Source organism: Rhodamnia argentea, chromosome 1, assembly GCF_020921035.1.
Source record: "Rhodamnia argentea isolate NSW1041297 chromosome 1, ASM2092103v1, whole genome shotgun sequence".
Lineage (NCBI taxonomy): Eukaryota > Viridiplantae > Streptophyta > Magnoliopsida > Myrtales > Myrtaceae > Rhodamnia > Rhodamnia argentea.
In genome coordinates, this window is record NC_063150.1 from 27,082,320 (window position 1) to 27,102,392 (window position 20,073).

The window sequence follows — 20,073 nt, forward strand, 5'->3', positions numbered from 1 at the left end:
TTTAGACCAGAAGAAACAATTGAATGCACTCGTGGGAAATATCTATGATATTCAGGCACACTGAATTCTTCAATGCTAAATATTGATCACTAAAGGATCTCAAAATTCTTAGTGCTTCGCATTGTTCATCAATGAAGATAATCTCTTCCATTTGTCATTTGACATCTCTACCAAGGCCATCTTTCAGAAGCACCATAATACACAACTTTCCCTGTCGACTGGAGCCCTTACAAGCCTTGAAGACAAATGTAGATGTGCACAAAGGCATCCTGACTCGATTGGCAATTTGCAATTGCTACTAGCGTTCGATGTCTCTTGCACGTGCATTAAAGTGCTACCCGATTCAATGGGAAACATGAAAAGTTAGAAACAAGTGAGGGCGAATAACTGTTCCAATGAAAAGATACCTAGTGCCTTATGGTTGCTTTAAAAGCTTGGAGAACTAAATGTAGCACACGTTGAAAGCTTGCCACTTGAAATTATAAATGACATTTGCAGATTCTGCCTTGAAATTGACTCTGATCGAAACATACCGAAGTGCCATGGCTTCCAGAAAGTCTCGTCGGTTTACACATTGATACATCCATGACAACATTTTCAGATTTCTCAAACCCGACAAGTTTGAATAACTTGTATTTGGCCATTCGACTGGATCCTTACCTGTTGAACAATTGCCATGGTGCATTGTCATATCAAATAAACTGGAGTCTTTGACTTTGTTGTTTACTATTGCGACCACCTTATCAATAGATATTAATCAGCTTTCTCAACTCAAAAGACAAGAACTCCGGTGCGCTAATTTGTTGTGCCTCCCAAAGCTTGCCTCGAGTTTTTTCGTTGAATCTTGTTGGTGGATGAGAACAGTGATGTATCTCTCAAGCTTGAAAAGATTGTCAGAACTAAGAATGGAGAACTTTGCAATAGCAGAGATTATTGTAGTAATGTGGATTTTGGGGAATCTATGAATTATGGAGCTCTTCAATCCCGAAAAAGGGTGATTTTCCCCGATCCAACTCGTTTGAAAAAGTTGGAAGTCGGTTGCACTAGAATATTGTAGTAATGTGGATTTTGCTCATCGCAAACTACCGGAATCTCTGGAAGAATTGTTGATTGAAGGCCTTGACATCCTCAATGTAAGTTGATGGGGTTGGAGTACTTTAGCAGAGAGAGTATAACACGTGTGAGGCCCGACTGTTCCAACTTGAAGAGGTTCAAATGATACGAAGTCCGGCATTGCTTAGGAGAATCAACCATTTCTCAAAAAATTTAAGATGACAAGCTCCGTAGAGGAGTGCAATTTCAAATAAGAAGTGCATGCGATTCTTGAAAGGTCCTGCATTTACAACCGGATATGTTATCTAGGAAGCTTTGAGACTTAAAAAAATTGCTTATTGCCCTATGTCATTTCAACGGACATTCGTTATTGTCATTCCTGGAATCGTTTTTTTTCTTAAATACTAAATTAAAATCACAATTTGGTAAGTCGACTTGAGACTTGAACCCTTGCATAGTTAGTTACTCGCCATGTTTGCAACCACTTTCTACCTTAAGATGGATGGCTGTAAACTACTCATGAAATGGGATCATGGTTTCTTTCGATCTATTTCATAAGCTCGATGTGCTTTAGGTATATTCTCTTTTGATGGTTTTGGTTGGCGAATTAAGTTGCCGACATATATTTTTTTTTAAAAAAAAGGTCAAATTGATGCTAGTTTTACTACATTCAAGTGCATTAATTTTGTCAATTTACACGTTGATCTTTTATGTGAGATCCTCGAAATCTGCTGGGTTGTACTGTAAATTTGAAGCTAATATCCATACCCCGTTAAATTTGTTACACCTTAAACAACGAAGGGCATACTCAAATGTGTAGGCTTTAATCGGGGACAGAAGCTCTGTCATTCACCTTCTGGTTATCCTAAGAATGGAGCTTCGGGAAGAAAAATCTCTCCACGACGAAAGTATTATGTGATGACTTGAGCTTTTCCTCTCTATAAAAAGAAAGAGAAATTTACATGATCTTTACGTGCAGGTAAACTGTGGCTAACTCAGTTAATGCGTAGAATTGACAACCAAACTCAATCAAGTAAAAAAATATATAGATGTGAGGACGATATATCTTTTTCCAACACTTTGGTTTTGTACTCTAGCTTTTTTATCTTGACATACAGACTCTTTTAACTTATCATAAGGTGTCGAGGGCTTAGCCGGTCTCTTGCACAATGTGCATTGAATGGTAACAGTTACTAGCAATATATCTTTTGAAATGATGAAGGAAATTTAGTTTTTCAGGTCTCCACTAATGCTAATTCCTGTATGTCAGAAAAAAAGAGGGTAAAAACTTGTAACTCTCGTCCCAAAGGCTGATCAGTGGAAATGATGCAAGACAAGGCCATCGTCTGTTCCCAAGATGGCTTGATTTAACAGTTAATCTGCATGACTCCCTTCTCTCAAATGAAGCCACCCGCGACAAGAGCACTACCAATGCACGCAATAACTAACCATGTTCGAGCTCACGTGGTCCTGCTTCGCTGCTCTTTCACGACTCGGGCCCCTCGATCGAACGCCATCATCATCGCTGTCGGACCAACGCTAGACGAGACGAGACCCGCGATCGTCGAGGACGTCATCAATCAGGTTGTGCCAAGAAACAACACCGCTCCACCGCGGCAACGAGAAAACAAACACAAATGAAATGATACTGTACAGCCCCGTGGAATACAGATGTGGCCCATGTACGAGAGAAGCTGGACTTATGGAGCAAAGACAAAAACCAGCATGAGGCGCCAAGCCCATTGGGACAGAAAATTGACTCCTCCGAACGTTTAGGTGGGTTTCATTCAGCATCTGAAATGAGCTTTGAAGAAATGCAAATACCTTCTATCTAAAGGAATTTAGGAAAATACCAATTGTGTTTGGTAAGATCACATTTGAAAATGGGCTTTGGATTGAATGGCGTTTGGTAAAAAGAATATTTCAAAAGGGCTTTAAATGCAATTTTTTAACTTTTAATTAAAAAATTACTCATACCGGCGAAGAAGATAAACAATGAAAAGGGAGACAAAATCGAAAATATAGGGAATTGATGAGGTTAGTTTTGGAAGGAAAAAAATCTTGTAGCATTTGGCGAAATGCTGAAAGCCCAATGCTGACCCCATCAGCATTGGGCTTTCAGCTTTCCCAAGGCCAGCATTTGGTCAAATGCTTCAGCATAGGGCTTCGGGGGCTGAAAGCCCCTTGGGATTGCTAAATCAAACCCACTAAACAAAGCCAACATATGTATTCTATGTGGGGGTAGGCGGAGGCAAGTAGAGATGGGGGTGGTCAGGCGGCGATGGGGGGCGGCAGTGGTGGGCAAGGGGCTGGCGGGCGGGCAACGAGTAATAATAAGAAATTTCTTTGTAAAAAAATTGATTTTTTAGAAAAATTTAAAGAATTAATTGTTTGTTTCGGTAATATCATTTTTCTTAATAAATAATAAGAAATAAGTATTCCATGATTTGATTAAATATAAAAGTATTTAAGTAATGAGAATCGAGTCGGATATAGATCGTTAAACTTGTACTGTATAAAAATAGGTCAAAACGGATTAAATGAATCAATATAGATCAAACCATATTCGACCCGTCCCAAATCTGACCCGACCCACCGTTTGATACCTCTAGATTTTATCAAGTCTGGTAAACAAAATTACAGGCCCAAGATTAGATTGATAGGTAAAGTTGTGAACGCATTCATTCAACAGAAATCATGAAGTTGTATTTACAAGTACGACTCGTTCAACTTTGCGCTATTTACATTCAGAGTGAATTTGAGTAGAGAGCTCTTATGCATCTTGTGATGGATATGGACAACAGATCGATTGAATGCATTTCACGGCCGTCATCACAGAGGTCCCTGATGATCTTTGAGAAACCAGGTGCGGACCCAGGAGCATTTTAACTGAAGTTGCTGTTGGCATCGGAGTCTGAAGGCAGCCTCAATGCAGCAGCAGAAGGATTCCTGGAAAGCATTAGATTTCCATTGACATCTTCACCTCCATATTCCTTCAATCGTGGGTCCGTGACGATTTTGCACGATCTCCATGTTTCAGCCATTAATCCCACACCATAGTAGACTACATGGTCCGCGATGCTGTTGCCAGTTACCGATCTGCAGAGGACGCGCACTCTCATCAGTCGTCAATATATTCCTGGTAACAAAGGACTGATATTCTCAAAACCAAGCCGGTCTGTCTCATGACTTATTGCTGCTAGAATGACAAATCTACAAACTAATTGCTTGAACGAGTAGCTTCAACTGAAACTACCTCATTACCTGCTGCATGATGGATCTTCGCCAGAGCTATCACAAACCCTCTCAACCTGATAAACCAGACTACCAAATCCTATATTGTACAGCCATACCTACAACAAAGGGGACAGTCGAATTACATGTGAACACAGCAAAGATTATGACTAGTCATCAGAGAAGCATGTGGAATCAAATCATTTTCTCATTATCACACATCAATATGTTTATCCGCAGCTGTCTTTGAGCTAGTCACCAATAATCATAAGCATTAGTAGACTTACAATATTTGAAACGTGTATAATTGACAGACCTTAAGGCTAGGTCGTCAGAGAGAGAGAGAGAGAGAGTATATAGCAAACATTATCACGCGTCTCAAACTTTGCAATCACGAAAGTACTCATGATTGCTCTTGCAGGAATGAGAGTTACTCAAGTATATCTGAAAAGTCATGAGCACTACGAACTACCTTGCTTTGCTAAGAAGATAAAAAACAAGACAGTTACATTTGATAGGCTGAACAAAGAGAGAGTACATACATTGTTGAAATAAATGAGAATTCACGGGTTAGATAGGTTGAAAGAAATGAAAGCAATCGTTAAATTCAGTCAGCGACAATTCCCCGTGATTTACATGATATTCCGTCAAGATCAAAGTCTTACCTCTCTAGGGAAGTGATGGTAGGTCTTCTGTGGGAACCGAGAATTGTACGGAGGCAAATGAGGCACAATATCATGTCCACTAGTAATACGTATTGAATTTGGCACGCGGTCACTGTAGTAAGACACAAATGCTGCATTGCCAATACGAGGTTGTCCAAATGTTAAAACCTGAACATTTCGTGCTTCATGATTGACCTGGAAATGAAGTGTCCCCAGTTACATAAGCAACTCAAGCGAATGCTATAACTTGAATGTTAATACATCAATAGCCCTTTCTGGACCGTAAAAGAACACTACGCATCAATAACGATATATCGCATATCTCATACAATGGTGAAAAATAGAACAGTCCTTTCTTACCATGAGGGTCGAAGGTCTAGTCTTATTCTGTCAAGAACCCATCTATAAGTTTCCCAACACCAAACCCCACACACGCTAAAGCCAATCCACCCTCAGCCCCAAGAAAAGGTGCCAATAATATGGAATAGTGGGATTGGGGGCGAATTTACAAACAAGGCACATTTAAATGAGGCCACAAGAAGCAATTGGATATTGGTGTCATGAGTCACATCCTGCTGATGACATAAACAAAAATTCCAGGTTCATGGTCAACATGCCCCTTGAACGCCAAAACTTACTGTCGTAAATAGCGAAGAAGAAACTAAATCGAAAATAGGGCCACGACACATTGGCATGATGTCACAACCAACTAAGAACAAATTTTAGCAAGAAACCCGAAAACAAAAGTGAAATGTCAAATCATTGGTGTTAGGACGATATATACCTGCTACTAATACTGTGAGAAAAGGTATAGTCTAAAGTTTGCGCAGCCTAAGATCCTATCACTGGCCACATGAAAGTTTGACTCTCAAAAAATCACCTCGTCATGGAGAGAGAACCAATAGGACATGACTTTGGGGTGGGTACCCTTTCTGGTACCGGTTCAGCAACAGGTGCCTATAAACGTCATTGGACTATTCTATATAATACAGCTGAGACAAAGGCATAGTTTGGACATACTGGAATTGGCTCCAGCCAACCAATAACATATATGGCCCAGTAGTGCGACTGAAGAGGAGCTGCTTCATTTGATTAGAGAGAGACAAACAGAAAGAGAACTCAAAACACAATTTAGGATTGATACATAATCTATATTAAAATGTATTAGCACTTTAAGATTACATGACTTAAATTTGTGCTTCAAGTGCCTAAAAAAGTTATATGTCCGCACAATAAACATATCAACAATCCCATAGATTTTCCAGCAAGTAGAAATTGTAATGAATATTTGGATATCTTTACCCACGAAATTTAATTATTCAATCAAATCAAAGCTCCAAAGCTTAACATGTACGACTCAATTCGCACAACTGATACTTCTATGATAGGTTGTTTGCGTAAAGGACTGTTAGTACCCCATTCTGCTTGTGTTTTGTCTATGGGTTGAATTTGCCAAAAATGTAAGAAAACAAGATGCTAAGGATGACGAGTTGTAAATATAAATATGAGAGCCATAGAAAGTTCAAGATCCACATAAAGAGTCTACACTCCTAACAGGCCAAAACTGAACAGTTGGAAGAACACGATAGAAAAGAAACCAATGAAATGCCATCCATAAGAATTTTTTTTTCAATTTAGAGCTCATGACATATGTCCATGGAAGTCGCAACCGACGATGGTCGCTAGCCTTTGCACGGTCACAAATTTGTTATAGCATGGCCATGGAGATGAGGATCGACTCGCGGTTTTTTTTTTTTTTGATGAAATGACTCAGTTTTTTTTTTTTTTTTTAACAGCGAAGAGAGGCCCTCAGCCCTGTTTACCATTTAAAATCAATACCAGAAAAAGAGAGGGGGGGTGTGTGGGTGGAAGTCCTCGCCATGAGGGCATTTGGGTATTTTGGCAGCAGCAAAAGACTGAAGGCAATTGATAAGAAAAAAGAAGGGCAGAGGAAAAGGATGGGTGCGCGTGATTACGGTGGTGGATGCGGTGCGAACGATCAGCCGTTTAGATGAGAAGAGTGATGATATTACTAAATGATACTTACTTAAATTTAATTAGGCGTATAATATAATCGTCAAATTTTAAATTTATTCAATATAATCTCCGAACTATTTGCACATTATCAATTTAGTCAATATCAAACACTTTTATATAATTCGTGGATTACATTGAATATGTATCAAAAGTTCGGATATTATTATATTGAGCACATTAAACATTGTGGTAAAGTACATTTTGACTTTTTTTTTTTCAAATCCAAAGTTCCTAAATCTCTACCGACACTTCAAATATCGATTTACATGAATACTTAAACAAGACTATTCCAAATAGAAGGATGGATTTCCAGCCCACGTCGGGATTGAAATTGCCATATTATTCCAAACTTGCATGGATGGCAATTTCATAGAATCGGATAGTGCAAAAAAAGAACAAATTGAAGGCGGTTTTCCCCAAAACGGGCCCGACCGGAAGGAAGTGACGATACAATTATGCACGGGCAAAGAAGCAAGTGTGCCTCGTGCGGAGTCATCCTTGCAATCTGCGTTAAGTCCGAGTGCGAAGTAGCCGCACAAATTTGACTGATAAAGAGTATAAGACGGAAGGAGAAGAATTGCAATTGCGTTGTGATGGTGTAGAGAAAAGAAAGGAGTTGGGTTCGTGGCGAAAAACCTGCATTTGTCAACTTCGACGGGCTAGAGTGACGTTACAATTAATCTTTTTTATTGACCAATTGTAGCAAATCCGATTCTCTACATGTTTAGTCAATTGCGGGAGGTGACACTGTCTTTGGGAGCCCTTGTTAAGAAGCTTTTTTTAGGGGCAAGGCGTCTAGCTGTGCAAGCAGAGGCTAGCGGCCGACCAGCATCACTGGATCGGCACAGATGAACCTTAGTTCATTCCTTAGGTGTTAAACAAAGTGCATTTGTGAAAAAAAAAAAAAAAGAATGGAACATTTTTGCGGATCTAGCAAGATTTTTTCTTTTCTTTTTTTTTTGTTTAATCCCCTTAGTTGCCCCACCATGTGCTTCCTCTTCCATGTTGTTATCAAGTATCAATCGGTTCTTTCAATCAACATCTGTACCGAATCGAAATCTGAAGGTCTAGTCTGGTTGGTGTTGGCGCATTCACATCGCTCATGCACTTGCCGGCAACTTTGAGGAGGTATGCTCATCCATCCATCTCCGGGATTATCTCGCTTCTACATCTCTAAAATTTGCTCAAGTCAAGTCTTCCAGGAAAAAACAAAAAAATTAAACTTTGACCGCTAGAGTCGTCTTCTATGACTTCATCACTTTTTTTCTTTGCGCACGGAGCTCACGACCTATGTCCATAGAAGAGTTGCGATTGGCAGAGCTCGTTGGCCTCGCACGGCCACGGAATTGTGTTTGCATGGCTGCAGTGGCGGGGTCATGGCTCGACTCAATTAATTCGCTCAATTTTTTTTTAAAGCGACGGAGAGGGGGCCTTCAGCCCTGTTCATCGTTAAAATCAATACCCGAAGAGAAAAAAGATAATAATTCCAACTCTCATGAGGGCATTTGGGTAATTTCGGCCATAGCTAAAGACAAATGCAACTGATGGGGGAGGAAGGAGCAGAGGAAAGTGCGGGGGTCATGGTCACTGATTATGAATGGAGCGCGTGCTGTCACCCGTCTGTCGATGGTCACTTGGCCATGGGGGAGCGGTAACATCGCGTGTCCAAGCTCATGTATACCGATGGATCATGTAAACCCGATAGATAATTCACCTAATGTATTGGTGCATGTGAACTCAATCACAAGATAATTATAAGGGTTGATATATCACCAAAAATCTCAAAGTAATACATTAATAATAAATTTATCTAAAATTTATTCTTTGATCACAACAAAATTTAAACCGATACACTTGTGATAAATTTATTTAAATTAATTTTTAAATATCAAAAACTTCAAATTGGTACAGTTGCTACAAATTTTCCATTCCCTCTTGTACGTTAAATTGCGGACCCTAAACTGGTATATTTGTAACAAATATAAGATAAAAAACCTAAATTAGTACGACCGTCAACTGTCACGTGTCATCCAACTCAACAATTTAAGGTAAAATTTAACGTAAACTAATGGATGGTAAATTTATTAAAAGTATATCGGTTTGAGATTTTTTGTGATTTAAAAAATTTATCACGGGTATATAGATTTTTCATGATTAAAAAATTAATTTAAAATAAATTTTTCGCATATTGACTAGTTTAGAATTTTTTATTATATTAACTTTAATTAGAATTCTATAATTCAAAGAGAACGAGCAAGAAAAGAATCTACGATGGTGCAGAGAAAAGAGGGGAATTGGGTTGGGAAGGGGCCCACTCTGTCTTTTTTGATGTGTTGAAAAACCTGCATTTTGCCAAACTTTCGCATGCTGCAATCAACCTTTCTTGTTTTGACCAATTCGAGCAAACTGGCCCTCGACTCTGCATTTTTTGAGCCAATCCTCGTTTTCAAGTTCAATGACCTACAGAGAGATCTCCATTTTTCAGTTTCGGCTTCCAAACTTTTCCATCTCTGGCTCCCACTGCTTTTGCTGCTATCCTGTTCAATTTCTTTCTTGAAGGGGAAATCAAGTGAGATCAATGGAGAGAAGTGCAAAAAAACGACGCGCCTGTGAATACTATGAAACAAGGACAGGCTCTTCTTGTAGTCACCAAATGGCTACTTCGTCCGGACATGACTATGAAGTATTCTTGAGCTTCAGAGGACCAGATACTCGATCGGATTTTACTGACTTCCTCTACACTTGTATGACAGGTGCAGGAATCCGCGTTTATAAGGACAACGAAGATCTCCGCAAGGGGGAAGAGTTTGGCCCAGAACTTCTCCAAGCAATTAATCAATCAAAGATCTCAATTCCTATCTTTTCGAAAGGCTATGCCTCTAGCGTATGGTGCCTCAAGGAGGTAGCTCAGATGGTCGAGTGCCAGAAAACTGAGGGACAAAAGATCATGCCCATTTTCTATGACGTGGCGCCTTCGGAGGTTCAATACCAAACTGATGGTTATGGTGAGGCCTTTCGTTCACATAGAAACAAGAAGCGGTACGACGAAAAAGATATATGTCAATGGAAGGCTGCTCTCACTGCAGTTGGGGCAATAAACGGATGGAACCTGCATAGCAAGGGGGAGAACAGGTGACTGTTTTTGGCATTTCATCTGATGTGGCTTCTATCTTTACAATTGTATGAATTTCAATTGCTTTCTTTTTCTACATATGTGTTAGATCGGTTGAAATTGAATTTTTTTTTTCTGTTAAAATTATGTTGCAGAAATCCGGCTAAATAATCGCATAGTCCTGAATTTGTCCCTTTTTCATTTCAAACAACATATTTTTAGTTTAGGTCACTCATTAACCCATAGTACCAATGCTAATTCATGCACAATAAAAAATAAATCCTCGAAGAGCACATGTCGGATAGGTCCGTAATTTTCAATTTGGTCTTGTCAGAATATAGAATGGCTGAACCCAATTTTCTAACTTGTTGCCTTTTGACCTCATACAAACAGCAGGCGAGAAGGACAGTTTGCAAAAGAACTCACCGAGGAGGTTTTCAAAGAATTGAAAAAGGCTTATTTGGTGGTATCGGATTACTTGGTCAGTGTCGACAACCACGTGGATAATATCATGGAAATGATAGGTGCTCAGACAAGTGAAACACGGATTATAGGAATCCATGAGATGGGTGGCATCGGGAAGACTACTATTGCCAAATTGATCTACAATAAGCTTTCACCCGACTTTGAGTATCTTTGCTTTCTTGGCGATATTCGAGAAACGTCAAAAGGTAAAGGCATTCAATTCTTACAGAAACAGCTCATCCGTGATATCCTCAAAATTGAACGCACGGATATAAGAAACTCTGGTGATGGGATTAAGATCATCGGAGAAAGGTTGTCTGATAAAAGAGTCCTCCTTTTTCTCGATGATGTGGATCACACGGAACATCTGGATGCACTTGCTGGAAACCATGGTTGGTTTGGTAAAGGAAGTAAACTTATTATTACAACACGAAACAAACAGGTTCTCAACATTCTCAAAGAGGACAACCTTTATGAGGTTAGCCTCATGGATTCCTATCAATCTCTTCAACTTTTTAGCAAACATGCTTTCGGAAGAGATTCTCCTTTGGACAATTATATCGACCAATCCAAGAGGGCGGTAGAAATTGCTGGAGGTCTTCCGCTTGCTCTTGAGGTCATTGGTTCACTTTTATGTCGCACTGAAAAGGAAATGTGGGATGACACATTGAAGATGCTAGAAAGTGTTCCTCATAATGATGTTCAGAGTAAACTGAAAATAAGCTATGATGCATTAGATTTTCGGCAAAAGCTTGTATTCCTCGATATAGCTTGTCTTTTCATTGGATATGACAAAGACATTTTGGTTCATTTCTGGGATGAATCTTATTTTTTTCCAAAAGTAGCCATGAAAGTTTTGCAGAACATGTCTTTGATAAAGATTAATGAGGATAATAAAGTGTGGATGCACGATCAACTCGTAGACCTTGGAAGAGAAATGGTTCGTCAAAAAAGTGACATGCGGATGGAGAAGCAAAGTAGAGTGTGGGATCCCAAGGAAGGATTAGATTTGCTCACGAGATATAAGGTAACATTATAATCCTCCCCATTTAAAAGTTTACGGATGATTTTTTTTTTTTAATAAAAAAGGCAGTTCCTTGTTGTATTGTCTAGCACCTTTACGACTTCCCCAATCTTCTCCCCCCCCTCTTTCCCTTTTTTGCTCTTTTAAGATTATATGAATAATAGCACTAAACTCAATCGCTCAATAGAGTGGACTTGAATAAATGCGTTTCCCTTCAACTTTGTTGTTTTTAAATTTTCCCTTCGGACAGGGAGAAAAGAATGATTGTACCGAACACATTTGCCTAATATAGTGGATTTGAATAAATGCGTTCCCCTTGAACTTTTATTTTTTGTTATTAAATTTTTCCTTTGGGCAGGGATGTAAAGAAGTTCAAGCTCTTCGTCTCAAGTTGCACCATGAGTGGCGGCGTCGTTTTACGTACGAGGGCTTTGAGAGCTTATCAAAGCTAAAATTCCTTGAAGTGGGCGGTCTGAAAGAAAATTTTCGTGCAGAAGACAAGCTTCTTTGGCACGAATCCCCATCAAATGGTCTTGAGAAGTCGGTTCTCGTCCCTCAACTACGTTGGCTTTCGTGGCCCGATATTCCCCCAACATTTAACATTGCAAATTTCTTCACGGAAAATGTGGTTATTCTTAATCTATCGGGGAGTACTATTACGCATGATTGGAAAGGGTGGAGCCACATACAGGTACGTCACATACTAGACGACACTTATTATTTCGTCTTATTGGATTCAAAAGTAACCTTTGCATGATTTTTCTTTTATAGGCAATGAAGAGATTGAAAGTTCTGGATTTGTCCAACTGTTATAGGCTTGAGAGTCTACCAAACGATCCGGGTAAAGGTCTTGCAAGCCTTGAATACCTATCTACGAAATGGTGCCTATTGTTGAAAATGCTTCCGAATTCAATCGGAGAATTGACGTCGCTGAAAGTAGTGAAGATGCAGTTCACTAACATAAGCAAAATACCCGATGCATTTTGGAAGATTGGGAAGCTCGAAGAAGTAGAAGCCTCCGGAGGAATTCACAAGTGTTTACATGGAAACATAGGTCGTGGCATCGGCGAGAATAAATCCCTGAGCATCTTGAAATTGGGGCGGGCGGATATATACAAACTACCGCGGCTTCCTGAAAGTCTTACTATTCTTCAATTGGAAAGATTGTGCATGGAGACGTTTCCAGATATCTCGAACCTCACTAATTTAAAGGAATTGGTTCTGACATTCGCCCGATCTGGTGATGGTGGGAAATCTAATGGGCTTGGGGAAGATTGGATACCACGGTGGATCGTGGACTTGACCAAACTGGAGACCCTGTGCCTGAACTCTTATTATGTGGCCCCCGTCGTATCAACAGTGCATAGCCTCGCTCCTCCTCTCGACTGCCCTAATCTCGGTCGCCTCCCGAGGCTTCCCTCAAGTTTATCCTCCTTAGGTTTGCATCAATGCATGTCACTTCGCTCGATGGAGGATCTATCGAATTTGAAGAAACTATCATCTCTCATGATTACATACTCTGGAATTGCAGAGATTCAAGGCCTTGGTTATTTGGAGAACCTACAAGACTTGTTGTTTGGTAGCCTTGAACAGTTGAAGGTACTACCTGATCTACGCAATTCAAATAAACTGAGGAGTCTTCACGTAAGAGATTGTGGTAATCTAGTTGAGATTGAAGGCGAACTACCACTATCTTTGGATACACTTCGTATTGATACCTGTCCTTCATTAGTGAAGTTGCCCGATCTGTCCAACATAGTGGGTAAGAGTAGGATTTGGATGAACAACTGCTAAAAATTAAATGTTGATGCAATTCTTGCAAGTGCTCGGAACTATCCAGGAGTGTTGCGTATTCAAGGCGTTCAACAGCTGTGGTTCCTGCCTGATCTAAGTGATCTAACAAATTCGAGCGAAATAACAAGTCTTCAGGTAAGAAGTTGTGACAATCTGGCCGAGATTCGAGGCAAACTACCGGAGTCTCTGGAAAAATTGGGGATTTATGACTGTAAATCTTTATGGGAGCTCCCCAATCTGTCGAGCTCGACGAGGCTGCGAGAGGTTTCCATAGGTTGCTGTGATGATCTGGGTGAGATTCTAGGCAAACTACCGGGGTCTTTGGAAAAATTGAATATTTCTTCCTTGGGATCTTTACGAAAGTTGCCCAATATTTCAAGCTTGATAAGATTGGAAGAGGTTTCAATAGATGGATGTGGTAATCTGATTCAGATTGGAGGCGAATTACCACAATCTTTGAAAATTTTGAAGATTCGTTTCTGCGGATCTTTACAGAAGTTGCTCAATATGTCGAGCTTAATAAAACTGCAAGAGGTTTCAATAAATGAATGTGGTGATCTGATTGAGATTCAAGACAAACTACCACAATCTTTGGAAATATTGAAGATTTCTTTATGTAATTCTCTTGTTGAGATTCAAGGCGAACTTCCAGAGTCTTTGGAAATATTGGAGATTCGATCTTGTGGATCTTTACAGAAGTTCCCTGATTTGTCGAGCTTGACAGGGCTGCGAGAGTTTTCCCTAGGTGAATGTGGTGATCTGGTTAAGATTCTATGGAAACTACCACAATCATTGGAAAAATTGGAGATTCAATCTTGTGGATCTTTACAGAAGGTCCTTGATTTGTCGAGCTTGACAGGGCTGCGAGAGTTTTCCCTAGGTAAATGTGGTGATCTGGTTGAGATTCAACACAAACTACCACAATCATTGGAAAAATTGCAGATTCGATCTTGTGGATCTTTACAGAATTCCCCTGATTTGTCGAGCTTGACAGGGCTGCGAGAGGTTTGTATATATAGGTGTGCTGATCTGGTTGGGATTCAAGGCAAACTACCACAATCGTTGAAAACATTGAGGATTTCTTTATGTAAATCTTTACAGAAGTTCCCTGATTTGTCGAGCTTGACAGGGCTGCGAAAGGTTTGCATAGATAGTTGTGATAATCTGGTTGAGATTCAAGGCGAACTACCACAATCATTGGAAAAATTGATGATTGCTTTCTGTGAATCTTTACTGGAGTTGCCTATTCTGTCCAGCTTGAAGGGACTGCGAGAGTTTGAAATATATGGTTGTGAGAAATTAAATATGGAGGCCACTTCTTTGCTTTGCTCAAAGAATTCAGTTGAATTCATTTTGGAAGACTGACAAATGTGACAGAGAAGACTCGAACCTGAAGCTGAGGGAGGATGCGTAATCTTAATCTGAACATGAGGGAGAAGATAAGGAATAAGTGCACGTTGCTCTTGAAAGCTTCTTGATCCACGACCACAAATTGTTCCCTTGTCTTCTAACTTTAAACAAATTGAGGTAATTTGTTTCATCTGACAACCAATGTTTTGCCTATTCTGCAATCAAATTCTTTCACGGATATGAACAGAGAAGTTCCACATGCACTTTTTAATTACCTTTTCATGAGTTGATTACTGAAAATCTGATGAAAGTCTTGATATTATAATACCTCCGTACAACCAGAGGGTTCTTAATTATGTACAAATATCCGTTCTCTTTTCCTAGTTTGGTTTGGCTCTTTAAGCTATATTTTCTTTGGATGGTTTCTCCTTGCTTTATGTGTCCCAGCTGGAGGTATGCATGTCGATTGCATCGTTTTTATTTGATATGTAACAAATTGTTAGAGATCCTTGTCGATTTGCTGCTTCACATATTTCAAAGTTGATAACCTTGCTTCGCATTGGAGATAACTTCGTTATGCTGTAAACAATTAGATGGAATGTGTGTTGGAAGGTCTTATATCTATGGTTCTCATCCTGGAACCTTACAGCATAATCCTCATTGTTGCAACTGTGAAGAACACATACACTCTATATTGACATGCTTATGTTCAGTTTATTTTCCACAAAAGTTGTGCTTCTTACTGGGATTTGCAAATGTTAGGGAGAAGTTATAAAATGAAGAAAGACAAATTTCACTTGGGTAGCGGCATCAATAGTTGGCACAGCAGAACTTCCATCAGTGACAGGAGAGAGGAGCGATTTTGCTTCTCCGAGGTATAATATTATCTTGTAGGACATATGATAAGTATCACTGGGCTAAGAAATCACGTAAATGGACTCTTGTGTGATCTTCATTATCACCTACATCTTCTAGAAATGGTAATGCCTAGGTGATTATCAGTGATAGAACCCCTTCCATTCTCCTCAAGCTATACTAGAGGACTCTTAGGTTTAAAGATTGACAAGAAGTGCCAAGAGAGACATCTCAAACGACATGCTTTTAGCTGGTTTCTGATGCTGCTGAGAGGATTTAGATTTGAGAAACTTACAGAAATCTGTCTGTGCAGGGAGCTGCGGCTAATTGGGAAGCTGTACAAATGAAGACCGTACAAAGGAAAATGAAGATGATATCCAAATTCTTTTAGCAATCTTGGGTTGGTAAACTGTGCATTCATCTGCTCAGAAACAGAAACTTGGAGATTAGTGAGGGAAGTCATTGCCTATTGATGAAATCGTTAAATATGTTAAACATGATGTGAAGTTTCAGTTGAATGGTTTCCCCTTTTCTCAGAGATTTCATTAGAGCGGGGCAGAGGGATTCATTGTGCAATTTGGGGCACAATACGTAATGTAATTGGGCATAAAGGGGCTATTTATGCAAACCTGATTGTTTTGTTTTTTTTTCCCCCTCTTTTGTGGGGCCATACAAATGAACATTGCATTTCATCTAGAAGTGTGCACTCTTCATTGACAAGCAATAGAACTTGCTTATCACTACTCTAGTATTCTTTTCCGAGTGTTAGGAATATGCTTCAGGACTGAAACATGTCCACGTACAGCTTATGTTTTAGTCATTTCAGTTTGTTAAATGGTTGTCCTAGTCTTTAGGAAGCAGTTAAGTTTTTAGTGCTGTTTATTGTGGCTTATTTGTAGGGCCATGTTGTTAGTGGTTGGTTATTTTTCTTTCCTTTAAATTGTAATGTTTGCTGAAGTTATGTAGTGAAGTTTTCTTCCCTTCCATACGCTTTTCTCAAGTCTGCTGTCTTTCCTCTCTTGACTAAAAAACCAACAATTGGTATTAGAGCTTTCTTCTTAAGGGACTTGTGTGAGTCTGACAAGCCATGGATGCCGAAGCTGGTCTCTCTTCAATTGCTCCACCAGTGTTCGATGGAGATAACTACCAGATATGGGCAGTACGCATGGAGACATACCTGGATGCTTTGGATCTTTGGGAAGCAGTGGAAGAAGATTATGAAATCCCTGCACTTCCTGCCAATCCAACCATGGCTCAGATCAAAGCTCATAAGGAGAAGAAGACAAAGAAGTCAAAGGCCAAAGCTTGCTTGTTTGCTGCAGTTTCAGCCACCATTTTTTCTCGAATTATGTCTCTCAAGACAGCAAAGAAGATATGGGATTTTCTCAAGTCTGAGTATGAAGGAGATGAGAGAATTCGTGGAATGCAGGTGTTGAATCTAATCCGTGATTTTGAGATGCAGAAAATGAAGGAAACTGAGACCATAAAGGAGTATGCTGACAGACTTCTCGGGATAGCCAATCGAGTTCGGTTGCTGGGTTCTTCATTGACAGACTCAAGAATTGTCGAAAAAATTCTTGTGACACTGCCTGAAAGGTTTGAGGCTACAATAACCACCTTCGAAAACACGAAGACCTTGTCCGCGATCACACTGGCAGAACTCTTAAGTGCCCTGCAAGCACAAGAGCAAAGACATGTAATGAGGCAAGAGGGAGTTGTTGAAGGAGCCTTATTAGCCAAGCATCAAGGTGATGGCAAATTTAGATGGCAGAAAAGCAAGAAGACTCAAGCAACAGGCGAAGGTTCAACATCGGGTAGCAAAAGCAAGGCCGGAGATAAGAAAGTTGGAGTGAAAGGGAACTATCCTCCCTGTCAACATTGCGGGAAAAAAGGTCATCCACCTTTCAAATGTTGGAGAAGACCTGATGCAAAATGTAGAAAATGCAATCAAACAGGACATGAAGCCATCATATGCAAAAACAAAAATCCACAGCAAGGAGAAGAGGCTAAACTTGTTGATCAAGAGGAGGAGGATCAACTTTTTGTAGCCACGTGTTTTGCAAGCAGTGAAGCAAGTGAGAGCTGGCTGATTGACAGTGGTTGCACCAATCATATGACCAATGATAAGGAGCTTTTCAGTGATTTGAGGCCTACCACTATCACCAAAGTGAGAATTGGGAATGGCGACTATATTTCAGTTAAAGGCAAGGGAACAGTTGCAATAACCTGTTGTTCAGGTACAAAGTTCATTCCTGATGTTCTTTTTGTTCCTGAAATTCAACAAAACTTGTTGAGTGTTGGTCAGTTAATTGGAAAAGGGTTTAAAGTTGTCTTTGAAGACAATTTTTGCTTGATTAGAGATGCAGCCAACCAAGAAATCTTTAAAGTAAGAATGAAAGGCAAAAGTTTTGCTCTAAATCCATTGGAGGAGGAGCAGGCAGCCTTCTCAATTAAGGAGAATGTCACTGAGATTTGGCACAAGAGACTCGGGCATTACCATCACCACGGGATGTTGCAAATGAAATCCAAGACAATGGCAGAAGGTCTTCCAGAATTTGAAAATCAGATTTCAAGCTGCAAGGCATGTCAATTCGGCAAGCTCAATAGAAAACCATTCTCAAAGTCAACTGGTAGAGCTTCAAGAAAGCTGCAACTGATCCACACGGATGTCTCAGGCCCTCAAAGAGCACCTTCTCTAAAGGGTAGTCTCTATTATATTGCCTTTATTGATGATTTCACCAGAATGTGTTGGATTTTTTTCTTGAAGTTCAAATCAGAAGTGGCTCAAGTTTTTCGGAAGTTCAAGGTAAGAGTAGAGAATGAGAGTGGCTGCAAAATTCAGATTGTTAGATCTGACAATGGGAAGGAGTACACTTCGGTACAATTCAACAAGTTTTGTGAAGATGCAGGCATTGAGCATCAGCTTACAGCCCCTTACACTCCTCAGCAAAATGGAGTTAGTGAGAGGAGAAATAGGTACATCATGGAAATGTCAAGATGCATGCTGCACGAGAAGAATTTGCCAAAGAAGTTTTGGGCAGAGGCAGCAAGTACGGCAGTGTTTCTTCAAAACAGACTTCCCACAAAGGCAATGAAAGATCAGACACCATATGAGGCATGGTATGGTTATAAACCATCTCTGAAATATCTTAAAGTTTTTGGTTGCTTGTGCTTCACTCATATTCCACAGAGTAAGCGTGACAAGCTAGATAGAAGAGCTTTACTGGGTATTTTTATAGGCTATAGTACAGTCAGCAAGGCCTATAAAATTTTTCAGCCACAAACTGGAAATATTATAGTTAGCAGGGATGTTCACTTCGTGGAGGATGAAGAGTGGAACTGGGATGATGCAAAGAAGAGAAGTCAGATCGTGGAAGAGCCAAAATTCAAGCTCTTTGGTTCAAGCACTGAAGAAGATGAAGAAAGACAAAATGAAATTGTAGATAATGTTCCTGTGAGAGGAAGTAGGTTGCTCTCTGACATTTATCAAAGATGCAACATTGCTGTGTGTGAACGTGCAGATTATGAAGAAGCAAAAAATGATCAAAGGTGGATAGCTGCAATGAAGGAGGAGCTGTCCATGATAGAGAAGAACAATACATGGATTCCAGTGAAAAGGCCTCAAGATAGAAAAGTAATTGGAGTCAAGTGGGTGTTCAGAACCAAGCTCAATGCTGATGGCTCTATCAACAAACACAAGGCAAGACTTGTGGTAAAGGGCTATGCTCAAGTGTTTGGCGTGGACTACTCGGATACCTTTGCACCAGTTGCTCGATTGGACACCATAAGAATTCTGCTTGCTGTAGCTGCTCAAATGAATTGGAGAGTATATCAACTTGATGTAAAATCGGCATTTCTAAATGGTGTTTTGCAGGAAGAAATTTATGTTGAACAGCCTGAAGGATTTGAGAAGAAAGGAGAGGAGGACAAGGTGTTTCTTCTCAAGAAAGCTCTTTACGGTTTGAAGCAAGCTCCAAGAGCTTGGTACAGCAAAATTGATGACCATTTGCTGAGCTTAGGCTTTAAAAAAAGCATGTCTGAGGCCACTCTTTATGTCAAACGTCTAGGCAATGATGTCCTCATAGTTTCTCTCTATGTTGATGATCTTTTGCTGATAGGAAATGATGCAAAGCTGGTTGAGGAGTTTAAACATGAAATGATGAAGGTCTTTGAGATGACAGATCTCGGCTTAATGTCATTCTTTCTTGGAATGGAAATTAAGCAAGCTGAGCATGAGGTTTTCATCTGCCAGAAGAAGTATGCGAAGGAGATCTTAAAGAAGTTTAAGCTTGAAGAATGCAAGGAAGTAAGCACTCCTATGAATCAAAAGGAGAAGCTATGCAAAGAAGATGGTGCGGATAAAGTTGATGAGGGATATTTCAGGAGTTTGATAGGTTGCTTAATGTATCTCACAGCAACAAGGCCTGACATTTTGAATGCTGTAAGTATTTTGTCCAGATTTATGCATTGCGCAAGTGAATTGC

At 39.9% G+C, this 20,073-nt stretch overlaps 1 protein-coding gene across 1 annotated transcript in view; it reads right to left on the bottom strand.

Moving 5' to 3' along the window:
• Window positions 1-3,737: 3,737 nt before the first annotated feature.
• Window positions 3,738-20,073, bottom strand: part of LOC115753678 — a 65,261-nt gene continuing 48,925 nt past the window's right edge. Inside the window, exons 6-8 of the mRNA XM_048277929.1 lie at window positions 4,953-5,147; window positions 4,318-4,406; window positions 3,738-4,152 (exon numbers count right to left, since the gene is read on the bottom strand). Of these exons, the coding sequence (XP_048133886.1) occupies window positions 3,939-4,152; window positions 4,318-4,406; window positions 4,953-5,147 (498 nt within the window). The 3' untranslated portion in view covers window positions 3,738-3,938. The remainder of the gene's footprint in view (window positions 4,153-4,317; window positions 4,407-4,952; window positions 5,148-20,073) is intronic.